The sequence below is a fragment of the Lates calcarifer genome, linkage group LG21 (assembly GCF_001640805.2).
Source record: "Lates calcarifer isolate ASB-BC8 linkage group LG21, TLL_Latcal_v3, whole genome shotgun sequence".
Classification (NCBI taxonomy): domain Eukaryota; kingdom Metazoa; phylum Chordata; class Actinopteri; family Centropomidae; genus Lates; species Lates calcarifer.
This window is the reverse complement of record NC_066853.1, coordinates 10,235,788-10,255,796: the sequence shown is the minus strand read 5'-3', so window position 1 is coordinate 10,255,796 and position 20,009 is coordinate 10,235,788. Positions and strand designations below refer to the sequence as shown.

At 41.5% G+C, this 20,009-nt stretch overlaps 2 protein-coding genes across 2 annotated transcripts; one reads left to right on the top strand and one right to left on the bottom strand.

Moving 5' to 3' along the window:
• The first annotated feature begins 556 nt into the window (after window positions 1–556).
• cpda (carboxypeptidase D, a) lies at window positions 557–19,234 on the top strand. Its single transcript, XM_018687225.2, is given in 22 exon segments — window positions 557–1,540; window positions 2,584–2,831; window positions 6,953–7,095; window positions 7,193–7,362; window positions 7,756–8,153; window positions 8,306–8,497; window positions 8,951–9,118; window positions 9,239–9,348; window positions 9,552–9,654; window positions 10,190–10,332; window positions 10,429–10,598; window positions 10,687–10,989; window positions 11,205–11,400; window positions 11,667–11,768; window positions 11,770–11,803; window positions 11,940–12,086; window positions 12,974–13,072; window positions 13,175–13,239; window positions 13,503–13,634; window positions 13,908–14,093; window positions 16,153–16,255; window positions 16,904–19,234. Coding segments are annotated over 22 exon segments (4,089 nt in total). The 5' UTR covers window positions 557–890; the 3' UTR covers window positions 17,131–19,234.
• On the bottom strand, window positions 14,107–16,136 carry LOC108890369 (uncharacterized protein C22orf31). The gene has a single exon (XM_051078886.1). It carries the CDS (start codon window positions 15,338–15,340, stop codon window positions 14,813–14,815), a length of 528 nt encoding a protein of 175 aa, XP_050934843.1. The 5' UTR covers window positions 15,341–16,136; the 3' UTR covers window positions 14,107–14,812.
• Window positions 19,235–20,009: the final 775 nt, after the last annotated feature.

Below are 20,009 nucleotides of genomic sequence, written 5' to 3'. Positions count from 1 at the left end.
AGTCTACATGAACCCTTTCACAATAAAATATGCATTTTGAGACATGAAAATAATGCACACATACATCACCAACATCATCATCAGGTCAGTGGTTAATTATTGGTCATTAGCAACAGTATTTTGTGAGAATACTATCGTCAGCTGCTGCTGTAACAGAGGACAAACACTTAATACTTAAATCACCAAATTTCAAAATGCAAACAAGTTAATGTATAGTGGTTTCTCCACCCATTCACTCAATAAAAATCATTGTATACACAGGACTAAGGTTTCCTGATAACAGCATAACAACAACAGTAAGGAAACCAAACACATTTAGTTTTCTTAGTTCACTTAAGCCATTCTTGTTCATCTGTATAATTCAGTTGAAGAGTTGGGGGCAACACACTTTTTAATGCAAGTGAGGCTGATATTTGAGGGTAGCCATGACTGTTGAAGTGTTAGTGTAAGACTGAGGGAAAAGGCTCAAAAACGACACTGCTCAAGGGTCTGCTTTCTTGTCTTTACCACTTTTTTTTTTTTTTTTTTTTTTAAACATTTTCAAAATCACACTCATAATGTAAAAGAAACAAGACACAAAAACAACCTCTTAAATTGTATATAATATAAACAGATAGTAAAACTGATTTAAGCTGTCTAAATTGTGGGAACTCGAGAAAAAAAAAAAATAGTCGAACTCCTCCGGTCCACCTTAAAATGTGACGTTATCGTTGTAGCCCCGCCCCGGTGAGGTGAGAGAGGAAGTGGATGGGAACAGGCAGGCCAGACCGACTCTGACAGCAGAAATACGTCTGTCTCTGGGGAGCAAAAACACCCGCAAAACATCAGACCCTGGGGTTTGTTCCTCGACATCGAAGTCCGGATGGTGTAGAAGTAGAAGATACGTCAACATGGTACACACATGGGAGCATCTCTCCACGATGCTGAAACTACGGGTGTCACTTTTCGCCTTTCTTCTCGGTCTCGTTGTCTCCGCCGGTGACGCGAAGCTGCTCCGGACACGACGCCTCACCCCCACCGCGGAGGAAACGGTAGAAACTTATGACAAATACTACAATTATGTTGACTTAACCGGACGTTTACAGTCTTTAGCCCAGAAATACCCCCACATAGCCAACCTGTCGAGCATAGGTCAGTCTGTGGAGGGCAGGGAGCTCTGGGTGATGCGGATCACCAAGGACCCCGAGATAGACTCACCGGGGAAACCGAAATTTAAATACGTTGGCAACATGCACGGCGACGAGACCGTGTCCAGGCAGGTGCTGGTGTACCTTGTGGAGTACCTGCTGGTTAAATATGGGGAGGAACCGCGCATTACTGAGCTGGTAAACACCACGGATATTTACATCATGCCCAGCATGAACCCCGACGGCTTTGAGAAGTCCATAGAGGGGGACTGCAGTGGCGACAGCGGGGGTCGAAATAATGCCAAAAACATGGACCTCAACAGAAGCTTTCCTGACCAGTATGACGGAACCACTGTCCCTCCAGATAATATACCAGAGGTCATGGCTGTGATCAGGTGGATCCAGGAGAAAAAGTGAGTTTTTGTTCTCTAAGAAACACAAAAAAAAAAAAAAAAAAACCCCCAAAGTTTCCTCAACAGTGTCCAAGTTCTCTGGAGCACAGTTTGGAGTGGTTTCAGCAAACTTCACTGATTTCACACTGACACTTTTTGGTCAATGTTTAACTCCTAGTGGAGGTTTTAGGTCATTTATTTGTCTTTTGTTGAAAATTAATCAGCAACCCTTTTTGATAATCAACTTATTAACTGAGTGTCTTTGGGTTACACACTGACAATTTAAAGACGTCACCGTGGTGGACATTTATCTCGCATTTTATAGATCACACGATTAATTGGTCACTCATTAATTAATTAAAAAAACATTAGGTTCCATTTTGAAAATCCTGCAGGCAGACTTTTAAAAAAAAAAAAAAAAAGCCTATTAACAAATAATCAAAATAATAGTTGTATAGTTACCAAACATTTTTGTCAATGAGTGATTTAGTTGTTAGAGCCTCAGGGGGCAATAGTGTGACTCATAACAAAGTCAACAAGGAGTGCTGTCCTGGGACGCCATAATGGCATGATGATGGCATGATTTGGAAGATGTAGACTTCAACCCTGCATTCACACAAATATTCACCCAGTTAAAGTCCTGCAGAAAGGGGAATTTCCCTCTAAGAAGCTTCACACGTTATCAACATATTTATTTCTGTGACAACCTATAGTGCAATTCTTTCCTCATAACTTTCTAAAGGGAAAATTTTTTTCAAGGTTACTTTGGTACAATACATGTACACTGATGCCACGCTAAAGTCAAAGCTGAGCTTTAAAATCTATGTTCAATCTTTGCTCTGTGAGACCTGCTGAATATGAGAGTTCAACAGTTGAATTGGCCAAATCAACTGAGTATTTCCCACATGTGCAGTCTTTTTATTGCCACATTTCCTCCTGACTTCACATTGACCAATAACATTTAATGTCCATATAAAAAATGTAAAATTTGTTTTTGCACAGACTTGAAAAAATATGAAATTAGCCTTTAAGGCTGCTGCTAAAATCTGCCATTGTCCTTCTAGATTTGTGCTGTCGGGGAACCTGCACGGTGGCACGGTGGTTGCCAGTTACCCCTTTGATGACTCGGCATCCCACCAGCGACAGGGCCACTACAGCCAGTCAGAGGACGACGCTCTGTTTCGCCACTTGGCCCTGGTGTATTCCCAGCACCACTCTGTGATGAGGACCGGAATGCCCAACTGTGCTGATGCCATGGAGGAAACTTTTAAAGATGGCATCACCAATGGGGCACAGTGGTATGACGTACCTGGTAAGATGATTCATTGTTTTCATTGTATCTTTTACTAATTGTTGTCGCTGAATCTTGACCTGTTATAGTGCAAGGGGATGGTTTATCCAGTCAGTACTCTCTAAATTGCTTTGAGTTTTCAAGCAAATTGTAGCAAACAAAGGTCAAGTAAAAGTAATAAGTTTGGTTAACCTGTTGTTGCTTGACTTATCTCACCTAAAGGCAAGAATGTGTTCTTTCATTGTTGGAGTGTTATCAGCACGTGAGGGTTCGAGTGAACGGTATGCACAAGCTACAACCTGTTTAAGGAGACTCAAGAACAAGTGATTATACTTTCTTTTACACCTGGTGTAGCACAACTTAAGCTTTTGCCATGGCTGGATTTTCTCACATTAAAGATTGGAGTTCAAATTTCTGTGCAAAGTAACTTAATCCCAGAAAACCACTTGAACTAGTTTCCTTACCAAAGCTGCTTTGAGGCAGTCTCCAGTAGCTTTACTCCCTCATTTAATACGCTCAATTAAAACACAAAGCAAAGTTCATTTGTACTGCAAGTACTTTTGCACTTCCTGAAGCTGCATCGTATAACTGGTTATAGACAGTTTTAAGACCTACATACTGTAGAATAAAAATTGATTGATGCTTCATACTCAGCACTGGGAATGACCCAAAAATTATTTCAGTCTCAGCTTTTTTAGTCGGTGACGCACTGAGTAGTGTGGCCTGGTTTGGGGTTTTCCAGGTGTCAAAACACTGAAAAACTAAGTATGCAGGTTCAGACTGTGCTACTCTACTCACCTTGTTTTTCACCCAAAGCGTGTAATTACTGAAAGTGTTGGAGCAGTAGACAGGTTTACCATTCCACGGTGCTCATATGACAGCTTACTCTGGGCATATTAAAGCGTGTGGGCTGCTGGGTTAAATCCTCTGACTTGTCTTGAATGAATGTGTTTTACCAGCTAAAGTAAATGCAGCTTATGTCATTTCACCAGATTCTACAGTTCATTTGGGTTCAGAAACGGGACATTTTGCATCACTTGGGCAGAAACTTGATCAGTGTTCTCTCTGCTTTTGTTTTGTTGGTTTGTCTGCGGGGTTGGGAGGTGGTGACGTAAGTGTATGCAGCTTCAGGTTACCACACTGCTTTTCCTGTTGAGATGTGCTTTGTTGTAGTAAATTTCAGGTAAGGGTTGTGATTTACCATGAATTTAACAGGATGCAAAATTTCAGAGTTTCTATAAACTTAGCATTTGTTCCTGTTGCAGGTCACTTTAAGCTTGTTGTAATGTCAGTACATGTGATACTGTCCGTTCACCACCACAAGGAACTGGAGCAGTAAATCATTACCAAAGCCTTGAGCACATATTCTTCATCAAGAGCAAGAGTTTCCTATTACTTGGCTGTAATTGTCATCAGAAAGTAGAGGCACAGTGAGCAGTGAATGGCTGTTTTAGCTGGAGATTACTTGTTTTTCTCTCTGTGGTTTGTCAATGAAAACAGCCAGTGTGCAAACGGACAATTCAGGCTGTTACATGATGCAGTTATCAAAGCTCTCAGCAGCAGTGTCCGTATCTCATGATGAAGATAGACAGCGAGAAGTGTAAAACAGTTGAATAGACAATGCTCATGTCTGTCTGACACGTCTCGGTGGGCGAAATGTCACCACTAAAACTGGGCTAATGGCAGATGATGGAAATGGTCAGGACATTGTGTGACATAATGAGAGGTCCAGGCAAAGCGCCAGAACCAGAAGTCAAGAACAGGAGATTATTTTGTGTGGTGGGGCTTGAAATAATGGTTCAGCATAACATATTATCTTGACTCATAATCTCTGGACACGGTTCAGCCTCAGAGGGCATCCTTTTTACTTTTGAACCGTACTTTGTTTCATGTGACCCGCAGCACATATCGAAGGCTTTTTCTTCGCTTTTTCACTTTCATGATGTCAGCTTTGTTGCGTCATTATTTAGACAACTCCGAGTCTACACTGTTTGAAAAGTTTAACAGTGTGTAAAACAGTATGCATTGAGATACACACATACAAGAGAACAAGGTCTGGAGTATAATTTTACTGTATGAAAATACAGTTCTATTGCTGAGATAATCTAAAGTATGAGGTCTGAGCGTGCTCTGGCACCTCCAGGGCACGCTCAGACCTCATACTTTAGTGCTGCATCACTGTAAACTGCTGATAGTCATGTGATGGTAGCACTCTCTTAAATAGTTTTTCCTCCTGGATTATCAGTTCAAATATTAGACTAAAAATAGGGCATATATTTTTTCATTGTATTGTCTCTTACATATCAAGCACCCCAGTGCCCTACACAGAACGTTTAGCTGTTAGCACCGACTTTGGCTCTGTTGTCTGGCCAGCGGTTAAGTTCAGGGTGTGTCCCTGGATCCGGTACATGGACAGGATATTTAACTTTAGCGCAGCCCTAGTCTGTCTGTGTGTTCGTCAGACTCTGTCAGCATGTGGGGGATGTTTACTTTAAGTTATTTGCTTCCAAGACAATAGTATTTAACTAAGTGCATGACAACACCTGGTGAAAAGTGTTTGTTGTTTCAGGCAATGTGTAGGATTTGTCGCAGCTGAATGGACCTGGTGTTATTTGCTCATCATTAGCGGGTGTGATTCTTCTAATGCTCAGTTTGGTTTGGTTGACATAGCACCCTGCTGTCTCTGCTGCCGCCACTGAGGGTAAATCCTCTAATGAATCACCCTGACACATCACCGTGCACTACACATATTCAAAATAAGTTCAGAGGATGTGGTTCCTATTGTCCTGTGTGAATGTTTGTACCCTCCAGTTTAATACTGATGGAAAACTAAGCTAAAAAAAATTAAAGCGAATCTGTTCTGTTAGACCCCTGAGAGACAGACGACTGAAAAACACTCCTGAAACTTGAGCATGTAGAGTGTGTAGTACGTCTTCTGAAGTGGCCCTTTCCAGTTTTCAGTGAATGGCCTGGCAGCCGGTCTCCGTCGCCCTCCAAGTTTCAGACAACTGAACAGCTGCTGCTTGACCAGGAATGACTCAGAGGAGCTTGAGTTTGTGGTGTATATTTTGGTTCGCCTGCTCTCAGTGCCAGGGCGTGTACCGCAGCACAGCCTGCGGCTTGCTTTCCTCCTTAAATTGTAAGGGATGAATTGTAATTTTCTTCGCTGCATTTCCTCCAGTTTCTGGGGTCAGTCAGTGATTTGACTTTCAGGAAGATTTCATCATCAGGCAGACAGACTGTTAAAAAAAATTGGCCGCTGAAGTATGGGTGTCTGACAAGTAAACCAAATGGTCAGTACAAGCAGTGGTGTTATTACACTTAGATGCTCAGTGAACAGAAAGGAATGAAACACAAAAGATTGCAAAAAGGACAGAGTAAAGTGGTATTCATGGCATTATCATATAGAACAAAGGTGTTAGAGTATTATCTTTGTGTTTCTGGATATCAGGTGCTTTGTGTATCACTTTCAAGCAAGCATTTTAAATACATTTATATGAATTCCAGGAAAAAACCTAATATAAGTTAAAGAGTGTACTTGGCTGTGTCTTTGTTGTGCTTCACACAGATAGCTAAAGTTTGTGTGTTAAGACCAGCATTTTCTTTTGTGCTGTGGCTGACGTCCTAGTCATTGAGACTGGGGGGAGGCTGAATTTATTTGTCAGTGTTTGGTGTGCGAGCCTTTTCACTTTGTCTGCTGCAAAGTGGCAGATAGTGGACGTTTTATTGGGTTCCTGTGGCCACCCAGCAGGCAGTCATGGCAACCCTCCAGCCAGAGAGCCTCTGGCAGCGTCCTGTCATTCCAGAGGGATGGCCGGCCGAACAGCCTGCCCTCCTGTGTGTCTTTCTGTTTGCCAGGCGACCTAGCCTTCCAGCAAGGCAAACTGCAGATGTCATGGCTTTTTGCCACATTAAACTCTATCTTTAAACTGTGGCATTGAAGGAGACACAGACAGACTCTGGCCTGGAACCAGCATGTCAAATTCACTGGATCAGAGAATTTACTTTATGAGTGCTGTTTCACATGTGTTGCACAGATCACTTTAATTCTTGGGTTTAGACATATTCTTGTCTTTTATACCTGAATGTATTATGCATTTTCTAACATGTCCAGTCTGTGATATTTCTGGCTTGTTATCCAGGAGGGATGCAGGACTACAACTACCTCCATGGAAACTGTCTGGAGATCACCATGGAGCTGAGCTGCTGCAAATATCCTCCTGCTACTGAGCTCCTTAAGGAATGGAATCTGAACAGGGAATCCCTACTAGCCTACATGGAGGAGGTAGAGCTTATAACAAAAAAAATAGTAATAATACATCAGTATTCATATTAAGCCACAGTCAGACGTCTTTGGTATTTACAATTACCCTGTCTTCCAGGTACATAAAGGTGTTCGTGGATATGTGAAAGAGGCCGTCAGTGGTGCTGCACTCGCCAACATCAGCATTGTGGTGGCAGGCATTCGCCACAACCTGACCACCGGGAAGTATGGGGACTACTATCGCCTTCTGCTCCCAGGAACATACAACATCACAGCTGTGGCCCCAGGGTGAGTAACACCATCGGACTTCCTTCACATAGCAGGTTTTAAAAAACAGATGTTATGTGTTAAAAGACTAAAATTACCAATGGTAGACAGCAAGCAATGAGTTAATCGCTGCAAAATGTGTAGTCAGTAGTGCTCTTTCAGAGAGTGAAGCTCAGTCTCAGTGTTTCAGAGGAGGAAATGCATGCCATCAGTTGCTTCCTCTTAGAGTTGGAGAGTGAGTATTTTGTTATTGAGGTGAGGAAAAAATACTTTTCACAAGTTCATGGGTGAATGACTTCCTGGTTGAGAGATTAAAAGGAAATTATTTTTTTGTCATCTGTTCTTCCTGGTGATTTTAAGGTGGTCTTGAAGTATGTTGTTTTTTTTTTTTTGTTTTTTTATGTCTGCACACAGATACACATCAGTGACAATCCACAATGTCCAGGTCATGGAAGACAAAGCCAAAGAAGTTAACTTTACCTTGGCACCTGTGGTCAGTGAGGCCTCAGGTAGTGGCATGGTGCCTACATTCTCCACGCCAACCACCAGTAATACAAACGTCTCCACCACCACCACCGACTCTTCTGGCTCCACCCAGACACGGGTGGCTCCCTCTTTGCTTCCGCCTGAACACCAGCCCATCCAGCCCCAGGAATTTCGTCACCATAACTACGCTGACATGGAGCTCTTCTTACGCAAGTACAGCAGCGAGTTCCACTCTATCACCCAACTTCACTCCATTGGAAGCTCTGTGGAAAAGCGTGAGCTCTATGTGATGGTCATCTCAGACAACCCCACTGTTCATGAGCATGGTATGTCTTAGGTAGCAGTATACTAGAGTCATTAAGGGATAGTTCCCTTTGTTTCCATGCAATGAAGCCTGTGCCTTTAATTGACAACGTGTGCATTCTTTGATATTATGACAATGCTGCATGATAATATGGATTTTCTGTTTCCATGCCAGGTGAGCCAGAGTTTAAGTATGTGGCCAACATGCATGGTAACGAGGTGGTGGGCCGAGAGTTGTTGCTCAACCTCATTGAGTACCTTTGCCGTAACTATGGTACTGACCCTGAGGTCACTTATTTGGTCAACAACACCCGCATTCACATCATGCCTTCAATGAACCCTGACGGATATGAGGTAGCCGTTGAAGGTAAGAAAAGGTTGTTAGAAAAAGGTGTAGCATTTCTTTAGTGTGTGTTGCTAACTGCTATCAAACTTACAGCTGTTGTAAGTGAAAAAGGACCAGACCACATTCATATACATACATATGAATGAGTGATCACAATAAATAAACAGTATATTCCCTGTATATATAGTGTTTTAGGTTTAGGAGGTAGACCATCCATATTTTTCATGAGTTTGCATTTTGCCGGTGGCATATCTGCCCCATCATGCTTCCGTCAGCACTATTAAAGCGTTGGAAAGTTTCACAAATCACTTCCTCCATCTGCGACAACATTTTAGCTGTTAGCTGCTGCTGATGTGTGATAGGAAGTACAGAGGAGATGGTGGAGATGAGGTTGTACAAATCTTCAAGCAGGAACATGCTGTGGTTACAGATGCAGATAGATGTAGATGACTCTTCATTATTACTTCCTCACAGGAGATGTGAAGGGCTACAAAGGGCGCAACAACAGCAACAATTTTGACCTGAACCGCAACTTCCCAGACCAATTTACCCCCATCACAGACCCCAGACAGCCAGAGACTGCAGCTGTGATGAGATGGCTGAAGAGCATCCCCTTCGTCCTGTCAGCCAACCTCCATGGAGGCACGGTGTTATTTTGAGCTTTTAGTACCAAAGATTATGAAATGCCAAGCAGTAGTGCATATTGACCTTTATTTTAACAAGGTTTTTTGGTCTGTCTTATCTTTGTGTTGTGGGATTCAGGTTCCTTGGTGGTCAACTACCCCTTTGATGATGACAAAGAAGGGATATCACAGTACAGCCCATCGCCTGACGACAAGGTCTTCCAGCAGCTGTCCAGAGCGTACTCACAGGTAACTGGACACTGTTGAGGCCGGATCTGTTTCAGGCTGGGATAATGTCTGTTTGTGGTTTCACGTTGTGATTGAAAACAAAATGTGGAGCTGGAGCACTGATGGAAGCCATGTAGAATATTTGTGACAGACAAGGTTTGAAAACTTGAGTACAACAGTGCTCATTGTTGAGTTCTCACTTGTGTGTGTTTTTGTGCATGCAGGAGAATCCTCTGATGCACAATGGACACCCTTGTGAGGACCTGTACCCTGATGAATATTTTGAGGATGGCATCACCAATGGAGCCAACTGGTACAATGTAGCTGGTATGCCTACTTCTCTCACCCTCCTTTCTTTCTCATTCATTTTTCCTGTAGGAGATTAGGCAAAGTAGCCATTTATATTTGAGGCTTTTATTTATTCAAAGTTGTATCCTATTCAAACTTCTTTTTATATCCTTAAAAAACACCAAAGATTATTATGTATGTTTTCTGTATAAGCTAGGTCATCTGGTTTGTCTTCTAAAGGTGTATTCAGTCAAGCTAGAGTAGTTGTGGGCTTCACCCGTGTTGCAGTGCTTTAAAAATGGACACAATATTGGTGTTATGTTGTTGACAGTGTTGACTGTCTATATCTGTGTGCAGTTAATTATGAAATTCAACTTTAAGTCACTATGTGCAGAATTTGAAGGGGTGAAAGCAACACATGCACAAATCGCCACTGGGATTGTCTCAGTTTTCTACACAGAGAAAAACGTACAACATCATAGTTGCCATAATCACATCACCCTTCTGCACATAGTGGCTTTAAGTTAAAACTTTGTAATTTGAGGTGGAGTTTAAAGGAGCACATTTTTCCCAGGTGGGATGCAGGACTGGAACTACTTGAACACCAACTGTTTCGAAGTGACCATTGAGTTGGGTTGTGTAAAGTATCCTCCGGCCAAGGAACTGCCTAAGTACTGGGAACAGAACCGAAGAGCTTTGCTTCAGTTTATACACCAGGTAACAAACACAGATCTCAACATTACTTTGAGCTTCTTCAACACTTTCACTCAGTTTTGCATCAACTCGTGTGTATGCGGTTATGTGTCTCTTTAGGTCCACACAGGAATCAAGGGCACAGTCTCTGACAGTAGTGATGGAACAGGAATTCCCAATGCCACCATTAGTGTGGCAGAGATAGACCACAATGTCACCACAGCCCGTACTGGAGACTACTGGAGACTGCTGGCCCCCAGCACGTACTCTATCACAGCCTCTGCTCATGGGTGAGATTCAAAAAGACTAGATTTCTGTGTTGTTAACAATCCTGATTTCCGGTGCTGTTAACTTTAAATAACTTTCTCTGCTGTTCAGGTATATGCCTGTAAGAACCTACGCCACAGTCTCAAAGGACAGAGTGGAGGTGGTGGACTTCAGGCTGACACGTTTACACTCAGACTCTAAAGGCCAGTCTCAAAACGGCCCCGTGCCCACCCAGAACCCATCTGAGAAGGAGTTTCAGAGCCTTATCAAGAACCTCTCTCTGGGCCGGGGTTTGGAGCAGCTGGTCAAGAGCACAGCTACAGAGGGCATCTTCCATTACCGACGTTACAATGAACTGTCCGGTGTCTTGAGGAGCTTCTCTCTTAATTTTCCCAAAATTACATCTGTACGCAGGTAGGCGGACTTTATCTTGCTTCAAGCCCCATATCTGAACCAAACCACATTATTTCCCTGTGAGAGTGCATTATTGTTTGACATCATACCTCTAAATTTTTCTTCTTCTGTATGCCAAAAGTGCTGTCCAGAACCACTGTGTTTCATAACTCCAATTACTATTCTTGTACTTTTAATACTCATCTACATTTTGGTTTCTTCTCTTCTGTGTCCAGTTTGGGCCAAAGTGTAGAGTTTCGGACCATTTGGGCTTTGGAAATCTCCAACAAACCTGGGGAAGCTGAGCCATCTAAACCCAAGATCCGCTTTGTAGCAGGGATCCATGGCAATGCCCCAGTTGGCACAGAGCTGCTGCTGGAGTTTGCTGCCTTGCTGTGTATCAACTATGGCAAGCACCCAGCCATCACCAGGGTGAGTTTTGGAGCCCTTCAGGAAGTATAATTTTTAATAGCCTGGACCATTAAATGATGCTGTGTATGTGTCAACTGTGTTCAGCATGCAGAGAGTTCAACCTTTTGAAAAGTGGTAAATTTTGTTTATATGAATACACAAAATTCAAACAGAGAAATCCACACTCTTTTTGTTACTTGGATTGGGTTCAGTCAGTTATCGGAAATTTAGTTTTAATAGAGAAAAAATAGTTCTGTAATTGTTCTTACTCCATTTCCCTCCCCTAGCTGATCAACGAGACCCGGATAGTCATCGTGCCCTCTGTCAACCCAGACGGAAGAGAACAGGCTGTTGAGAAGCAGTGCTCCTCCACCCAGGGCTTGACCAACTGCTCATGGCAAAGATCTGGACACAGATTTCTTTGGTTAGTTGTATGGATTTGTGTGTGTGTGTTGTGTGTGTGTGTGTGTGTGTGTGTGTGTGTGTAACTAAGAGCCCAAGACAAAAGAAGATGATTCTGACAACTCTGTTTCCTGTCTACCATCTGTTATCAATCTTAGGTAACGCGTCACAGCGTGTGGTGGAGGCCCAACCGGAGACCAGAGCGATGATGGACTTGATTCAAGACAAGGGCTACACTCTCTCTGTAGCCCTCGATGGAGGCGCCCTTGTTGCTACTTACCCTTATGACAAGCCTGTCCAGTCTGGTAACGATGCAGAAAACTGCTTCTTGATCGTTTTGTTTTGACTGATTATCAGAGTTTTCAAGTTTATAAAGATGTGAAAAATGTCATTTATGGTATATTTACTCATTTGTATTTTAAAAATCAGTGTGATGGAAATCTCTGAGCTGGTTCACTTGTGATGAAAGAGGTTTCAGGAGCCTAATCATAAACGTTAGCCCATGTTTTACATAACTTATTATTACCTCCATCCCTCTAAGAGAGACTAACTGGTCATGAGTCACCAAGATACTGGTTGTTTGTTATGGCTGTGTACCTCATCATTATCTTCACAGCTATCCTAGGAATAGACAGTGAACTACTGCAAAGGTCACTTTGCACATTCATGCTCGCAAGAAGATTAACCCTTTTCAGTTGGATTCTACATGAACCTTCTCATACTGTTACTTTTGAGCCAGAATATCAACTTTGCACACAACATGCATATTTTATTTAGAACTGCCTGGTTGCCTTGAAATTTACTGAAAGAAAGTTATGCTCCCAAGAAGATAAAGAAGATAAACCCTAAGCCCTTTTGATTTGAAAGACTCCCAAGCATTTTCTCTAGTGCCACCCTCAGGACAAATAATATATTTTTAGCCCTGTTATTGGCTATGTGATTCATTTCTTCTCATGTCCAACACTTCACACAATATCTAGATGCCACTAGGTACACTATGTTTGGATTTGGTTACATAAAATGTTGAGAAATGCAGTCACAGCACAAATGTGTTTTTCCTCTCAGCCAACAGCTTGACCTGACAAGCTTTTCACTCTCAGTTATATATGTTAGATAAGAGCAGGACAAACATCATTTAATGAAGCAAACTTTGTCTGTATGCTTTTATTTAATCATTTTCTTATCTTTCCAGTTGAAAATGAGGGCACATTGAAGTACTTGGCGAGTGTTTATGCCAACAACCACCCCAAGATGCACCTTGGGGACACTGGATGTTCAAATAACGGACAGAGTATGTAGTTCAGCCACTATAAATAATTCCTGTTGTCATTTTGGTCCTGAATATCATAAGATGTCAGTGGTTAATGGCTAATGGAACTTTTCTGTTATTCAGTGGGCAACATCCCTGACGGAGTTATGAGGGCAGCAGAGAGACAAAGTCACATGGGGAGCATGAAGGTAAGTCTCTCCACCCGAGTATCTGTGATAGCAGTAGTTAAGTTGGCATCCATGCTGCCACTACATAGTGTTTGGGTTTTACGAGGATATAATCTGAAATGAAAAAGCACACTTCATTTTTCAGTCGAGTTGAACAGTTTTGAACTCCCGAGTGTTAGTTTGGAGACATCTGTCAAATGAAATGAAAAGTGAAGCAAAGTCTGAAACTGGCTTGTGCCCCAGTACTGTCTCATGTGTCATCTTGTGTCTACGTGTCCCGCCAGGATTTCAGTATGGACTTTGGCCACTGTCCAGAAATCACAGTGTATACTGGCTGCTGTTTGTTCCCTCCTGCTGAGCAGCTGGCCACACTGTGGGCTGAGAACAAGAAGGCTCTCCTAAGCATGTTGGTGGAGGTATGATGCAATATTTTATCAGTACAACATGGAGAGTTTAAATGACCTGTCCAACATTGACACACATAGATTTTTAACAACCACTAAACCAGTTTTAAATTAGATATTTTTAGAGAGTAATTCAACAGAAACATGAAGGCATAAATATAAAATATGGATATACAGCATATAATCCTCACATTAAGGATTTAAGATTTTTGATGACCTATTTAAGAGTAGAATTTTTCCGATCATCAACAACCTCGATTTTCCCTCCTTTTCTACCCCCTCCAGGTCCATAAAGGCGTGCGTGGCGTGGTGAGGGACAAGAGTGGAAAGCCAATTGTCGGGGCCATCATTGTACTGAATGGGGGTGTAAGAGTCTTTACTACAGAGGGTGGATACTTCCATGCGCTGCTGGCTCCTGGCAACCACAATATTGAGGCTGTTGCTGACGGCTACCAACAACAACGTCGAGAGGTACACAGTTAAATACAGACCATGTATTATGCAGGATAGGAATGTACGTGCTTTGAGGAAGATGATGGTGATGGGATAAAAGGAGGATGTTGGCACTCACCACTAGTTATTTCAAGTAGCCTTTGAGTGGCATGTGGAGATAAAATCCATTTCCTTTTTGAAAAATGCATAATGATTACTGTGAGTGTAAAACATTGGTGCAATTGATGAAGTGTTAAACTCGTAGAGCAACTGTACTTTATAAACACAAGACAGGAACCTGCAGCTGTCACTCTCAAATTAATTGACAGGTGTTATAGTATTTGTCGAGGCTAATGATTTTGTAGACGTGCTTCAGATTTGTGTTGAAAAACATGAACTGGTTTATCAAATTGGTTTATATAACAGGGATGACAATGAGGTTAAAACAAGAGACTCACAGGGTTGATGCTTGCAGAAAATAGAATAAGTATCTTGTTCAAAAGATGCAAAACCCACTTGTAAGTGCAACATTCCCAGATTTTGGCTTCATACGACTTGCGTAATTCATAAAGAAGACCGTCAATTCAATTTTCAAATTTGTCTTTTTTTCTTTAACTTATTTTGTTCAAAAAACATTTGAAATACAAGCATGTCTCCAACATCATAACAAAAATCAACAATTCACAAATAAAAGTATTAAAGAGACATTAAGAAAAAAAAAGCTGTTCATGTTGTAGAGAGTCTGTGTGAGAATATTACTATGGTTCCCTTTTAATGTCAATGTCTATGAAAGGTGTTGGGCGGAGGACACAAAATCTCTCCACCACCTCCACCTTTCCGTTTGGCTGCTCTGAGATTTGAAGTGTTGGGTAGGCCAGCTCTTCAAACAGATGCTCCTTAATGTTACGCCCCAGCTCAAGACTGTAGGCTGTGAGCTTCCCGCAGGGACTAAAGAGCAGGTGATCCACCACTGAATGATATGTCTGCTGGTACTCTGGTACCGTGAAGCCGTGGATCATCAGAGGCTCTGGCTGACCAGCCGACACACCACAGGAAGTCCTCTCTTCAGTAAATAGGGCTCTGTCGCCGTGGGGCAGTTTGAAATCTGGAAGAACAGCAGCGTTCCTTACATACCTGTCATCCAGGGGTTTCTGGGGGTGCATGTCACTCTGCTCACACACAAAATCCAGATCTTGACTTGGGGCCAACATGTGTGTTCGCTCCTTAATAGCTTCCCCATATTTCTTAGGACATCGAATACTCCGTCTTAGGCCATAGGGACGCATCTCATACTTCTGAAAATTAAAGGGACATTAGTTTCGAAGGCTGCCTCTTTGGTTCTTTTGTGTCTTGCTGTCGTAAAACAACCAACAAATCACACTGATAATGAAATAAAGGAAAGAAATGAGGATCAAGAGCTGCACTTACTCTTCGGGTGTGTGTTCAGGCCACATTGCTGAATCAGGTTTTAAATCCTTCTTTCCTGAGTTTAGAGTCCACTTTCCCCATATTTTAAACTGCACTTAAATGATGCACAAAAAGTGAACTGTGGTAATTTACCTCTCAGAAGATAGCTGAGTGATTTTGGATTTTTATGAACCAGCGTTCAATTTATTTTGGACATACAGGACAACCTGCACCAGATTTATACCAAGCAGTCACACCTGCAGGTGAGACTTGCTAATTAAGTAATTAACAACCCCACTTCTGTGTGGAGCTTTAGCTGACAGCTAAATGCCTTTAATCCATTTGGAGAAAACAGCCAGGATGGATGAGAAGATGTGGTGAAGCCTGTTGTTATATTTTGAGTGTAGTCTAAAGAAAACAACTTAAAGAAACATCCTCGATCCTTGATTTGAATTTCACATGCCACTAATGTATTTGTCAAGTCAGCAAATGTTTGTGAAGTTTTTGAAACAAATATTTTTTAAGTACCTTGATTAACATGGCCTCAGTTTTTGAGATGGATGTGTACTTAAATGCAGCAGTGTGCAGTTTTTATTCAGAGATACCACACCTCAAAGAAGTACAGAAGAAAAGAGTTTGATTCTGAAGGCTCAGAGTTTTATTGAAGTTTATTCTTTTTGCTGTGTTCCAGGTGGTGGTATCTTCCTTTGAAGCTGCCAGCCCCATCATCATCGAGTTTGACATGGACAACAGCATCTTCGGTCTGCCCAGAGAGTTTGTGGTGGCCAGTGCAGGTAAGCATGTGTATGGAACTGGCTTTTGTAACCAGTGTTGACTATAGGCATTATGTGACCTATACACAAAAAAATAAAGCCTCCATCATGTTTTGTACTTTGGCTGCTGTGATGTGCTAGAATGGTATTCCAATCTGAAGTTAGGTGCTGTCTGGTTTCTGGGGGGGATGGTGGAAATTGTTAATTTTTTCACATTGTTTTTGACCGTTCCTTACCATATTTATGAAAGAATTGTATTTATAGTCAGAAGTCTAGTCACTTCACCAAATACATGTTTGTAATATACATGGTCTACCTTAACTTGTACAGCTGGTCAATCACAACAGGATCAGCAGACTGTGATCAAGTATGTTAGTCTTGTGATCTTCAACACAGATAACAGCCACTCAATAACTGATTCCTCTTCTGAAGTTCTGTTAAAACGCACTATAACTCTCTCTTAGTGTTTATTCAAAGAGTTCAAACTACTCATAAAAAAAGAGTTTTGACTAAAAGGAATTTTTGGATCTGATTGCCCCATTGTTTACTCTGAGCTGTGCGACTGAATAATTGTTTTAAGTTTTTAAAATGTTCCCTCAGCTGTGAAGCTGTGTGTATGCATATGTGTAGATGTGCTGAGTTGTGTATTTCTCTCCCTCCCCCCCGCAGCGGCCTCCATGACGGCATTGGTGGTGACAGCGTGCATCATCTGGTGTGTGTGTGCGGCCAAGTCTAACCGTCAAAAGGACGGCTTCCACCGATTGCGACAGCACAGAGACGATTACGATGACGAGATCCGGCTCACTTCTATGGGCTCCAAGAAGTCCCTGCTTGCCCACGAGTTTCAGGACGAAAGCGAAAGCGACGAGGAGACACTGTACGCCAACAAAATCTGAGGGCAGTTTACACCAATTTGGCTGTTGGCTCAGTATTTTTATTTTGATCTCCCCCTTAAATTAAACCCCTGGCCAGGGACAGGTTGAACCTGGGGCAGCATCTTTGTCTCTCTTTATGACTGGGATAAGAGTGATAAAGACACTTTGTTCTGTTATACCAACAAGCTCTGAGCACTCGCTTCTGGTCACCCAGTTATTAGTGCAACTAAATTGATACTTAAAAGAACATCTTGCTGGTGTCTCGACTGAAGGGCTTGTTTTTTTTTCGTGCTGCATCGCTGCTTGACCAGTTCAACAAGAGGACAGAGGGAGAAGGTGATAAAGAGAAAGGGGCCAAGACAGAGGTTTGGTCCTCTGTGGTTCTCATCCGTCCTTTGTTGCAGGTTTTTGAGTCCCGCAGCTTTTTTTTTGTTTGTTTGTTTCCGAGCCATTCGAGAGCGCTATGGAAGACCACTGCCTGTCCTGCCCAGCTGAGGGGGTCAAGCTGATAAAGTCCAAATAAACTCTTATTTCGCGGATGTGTAATGAACTCTGGATGGAAGTGCTTAATCTCACACAATCTCCCCACTGATATGTCATCACCATGCATTTCTTTCTATACAGCTTTGAGCTAGGAAATTAGAAATGATTTTGGCTTCTTTTATTTAAGACAGCATTGCCATGTTGAAGTGTCCGAGCCTTTGGGAGACTGAATCCAATACTGTGCCTTGGCTTCTGTAAAGTTTACAGTCTGATCTGGCTGCAGTATATGAGAGAAAGCAGCAACATAGTGAACAGATTAATACTTGGTCCATGTTGGAATTTGATCCATCCTATACTCAGGTGGTAGGAAAAAGAAATTATGATTAGAGGACTGCTGAAGTCCAATGTTGCACTGTTTCTGCACAGGTGACTCTAAGCAGGCTGACCTGGATTCAGTAGTTTTTGTACTTTTTTCCAATGAGTCAATGTTGTGGCCAGAATCAGGGAGAATTTGTTGAACCAAGCTTGAATGAAACCCAGTTAGTGCAGGGAGCTCTGACTTATGCACGGAGGTCAGTTGCACTAAATGGAAAGCAAGGATTGTCCCATATCATTGGCCAAGAAAAAAAACATGGATCTCTAAATAGGTTATCATGAAAAGAAGAATGTATTTTGTTTTCCTTTTTGTTTTAATAGGTTTGTTGTTGGAAAGTTTGAAACTGTCTCTACATGGAAAATGTTTCATGCATGTCACACTGAGTCTGTGCCCTGTTTTTGATTTTTACCATGTCTATAATCTCTCACTATAATGAATATCAATTTTATTTTCACCTGAGTATCTTGGTGCATTTCTCCACTAAACAATACTTTGAATACAAAAGTCATACCAGCTTTGTCCGTCCATTAACGATCAGTGTCTACAAGTCGGTGTCAGAGCAACAGGTTGTGAAAATAAATTCATATTTTCTCAATTTATTGTAAAACATAGAGGATATAGACCATAATCCATCTGACTGTTAGATGTGGATGAAAGCTCTGCAAAGACTTGCTTCATTTAGCAATGCAGTAATTTCATTGGTCATGGGACAAGAAAACCTGAGTGGGGTATATGGACAAATCAGCAGAGTAGGTTTCAGGTGAATGGCCTAAAACCATAATCTATGAGGTGGCTCTTAAATTGGGAATGCTATGCATGTTTTTCATCACATACAGTACTTTGAATGAACACACAATTGTTCACTGAAGAATTTGCCTTGATTTCCAGTTACTATGAGAAGATACTCTCTCCTCCTCCTTTAACAAATGCAGCTGTCGGTCAAGTTAAACCTGATGTCTGTATAGAGAGACAGTTTTGTATATTATTTTTCTTTCCTATACTGTGTCTGTGAATGCGTGTGTATGAATTTTGAAAGTTGAGCGTGTGTCAGGGTCACGCAGTGTTGGTGTGAAGATTTTATATTAAACTGGAATCAACTGTAAATAATGTTTGCCAATTGTGAATGGGAGAAAATATGTGCAATTCATGTTAACCATGAATCTACACACACAACAAAATATGTCATAGGAAAACCTCTGTGTGATCATGATATGCTAACATGCACAAAAACTCATAAAACACAATGAAATAAAACCTCTCACAACACGTCTCGTGTTGCATCATGTTTTTTTTGTGCCACTTCTTTGGAACAGACTGCAGCAGCGAAGAAAGAAGAACAGAATTCACTCATAATAAAAACAAGTGTAAGTGTGATTGAATTTTTTACTGTAATTTTTGATCAACTGAGGAAAATTGTGCCTTTTACATTTTTTCCTCATGTCTAGCTGTGTGTGTAATCTGAGTAAAAGAGCTATTCATCACGTTTTAGGCTGCAGAAACGATGCAGATGCTAGTTAGATGTGTAGTGACTTAACATTGACGCTCAGGGCTGTTGTTACAGTGAATGAAGGATTATCAGTCTTCTATTTTCACTGTCATTGTTAGGAAAGTTTAGAAACAACTGACATAAAGTAGATGATGAAGACACCTTTTACCAACATATATATGTTTATGAAATTCTTTCTAGTTGGTTCACTAATATGTGTTACGATGGAAAGGCAGGCAGATGTTGAGATGAGCAGACTTTTATAATTTTTTAATCATCTGGCATGTGGTGATATATAATACTAGAGTCTGCTGTCTGTCTGTATGCTGTTGCTTTGTAATCACAAACACCTTATGTATTATTTATTTGTTTATTTATCCAGGTCCTCTTCTGCTTTGTACATACATGCAGGGGTGAAAACTGGCATGGCAAAGCCCATGAATTTATATTCATGTATATTCATGTATTCAGGATGCTTTTTAATACTTAACATAAAACATAACCTTTTATTGTAATTGTAAAAACTTAATGTGGAGGCCCCAAATGACCTGTAGG

Bases quoted from the DNA above. Each gene is read 5' to 3' on its own strand.
- LOC108890369 (XM_051078886.1), bottom strand. From the start codon at position 15,340: ATGCGTCCCTATGGCCTAAGACGGAGTATTCGATGTCCTAAGAAATAT.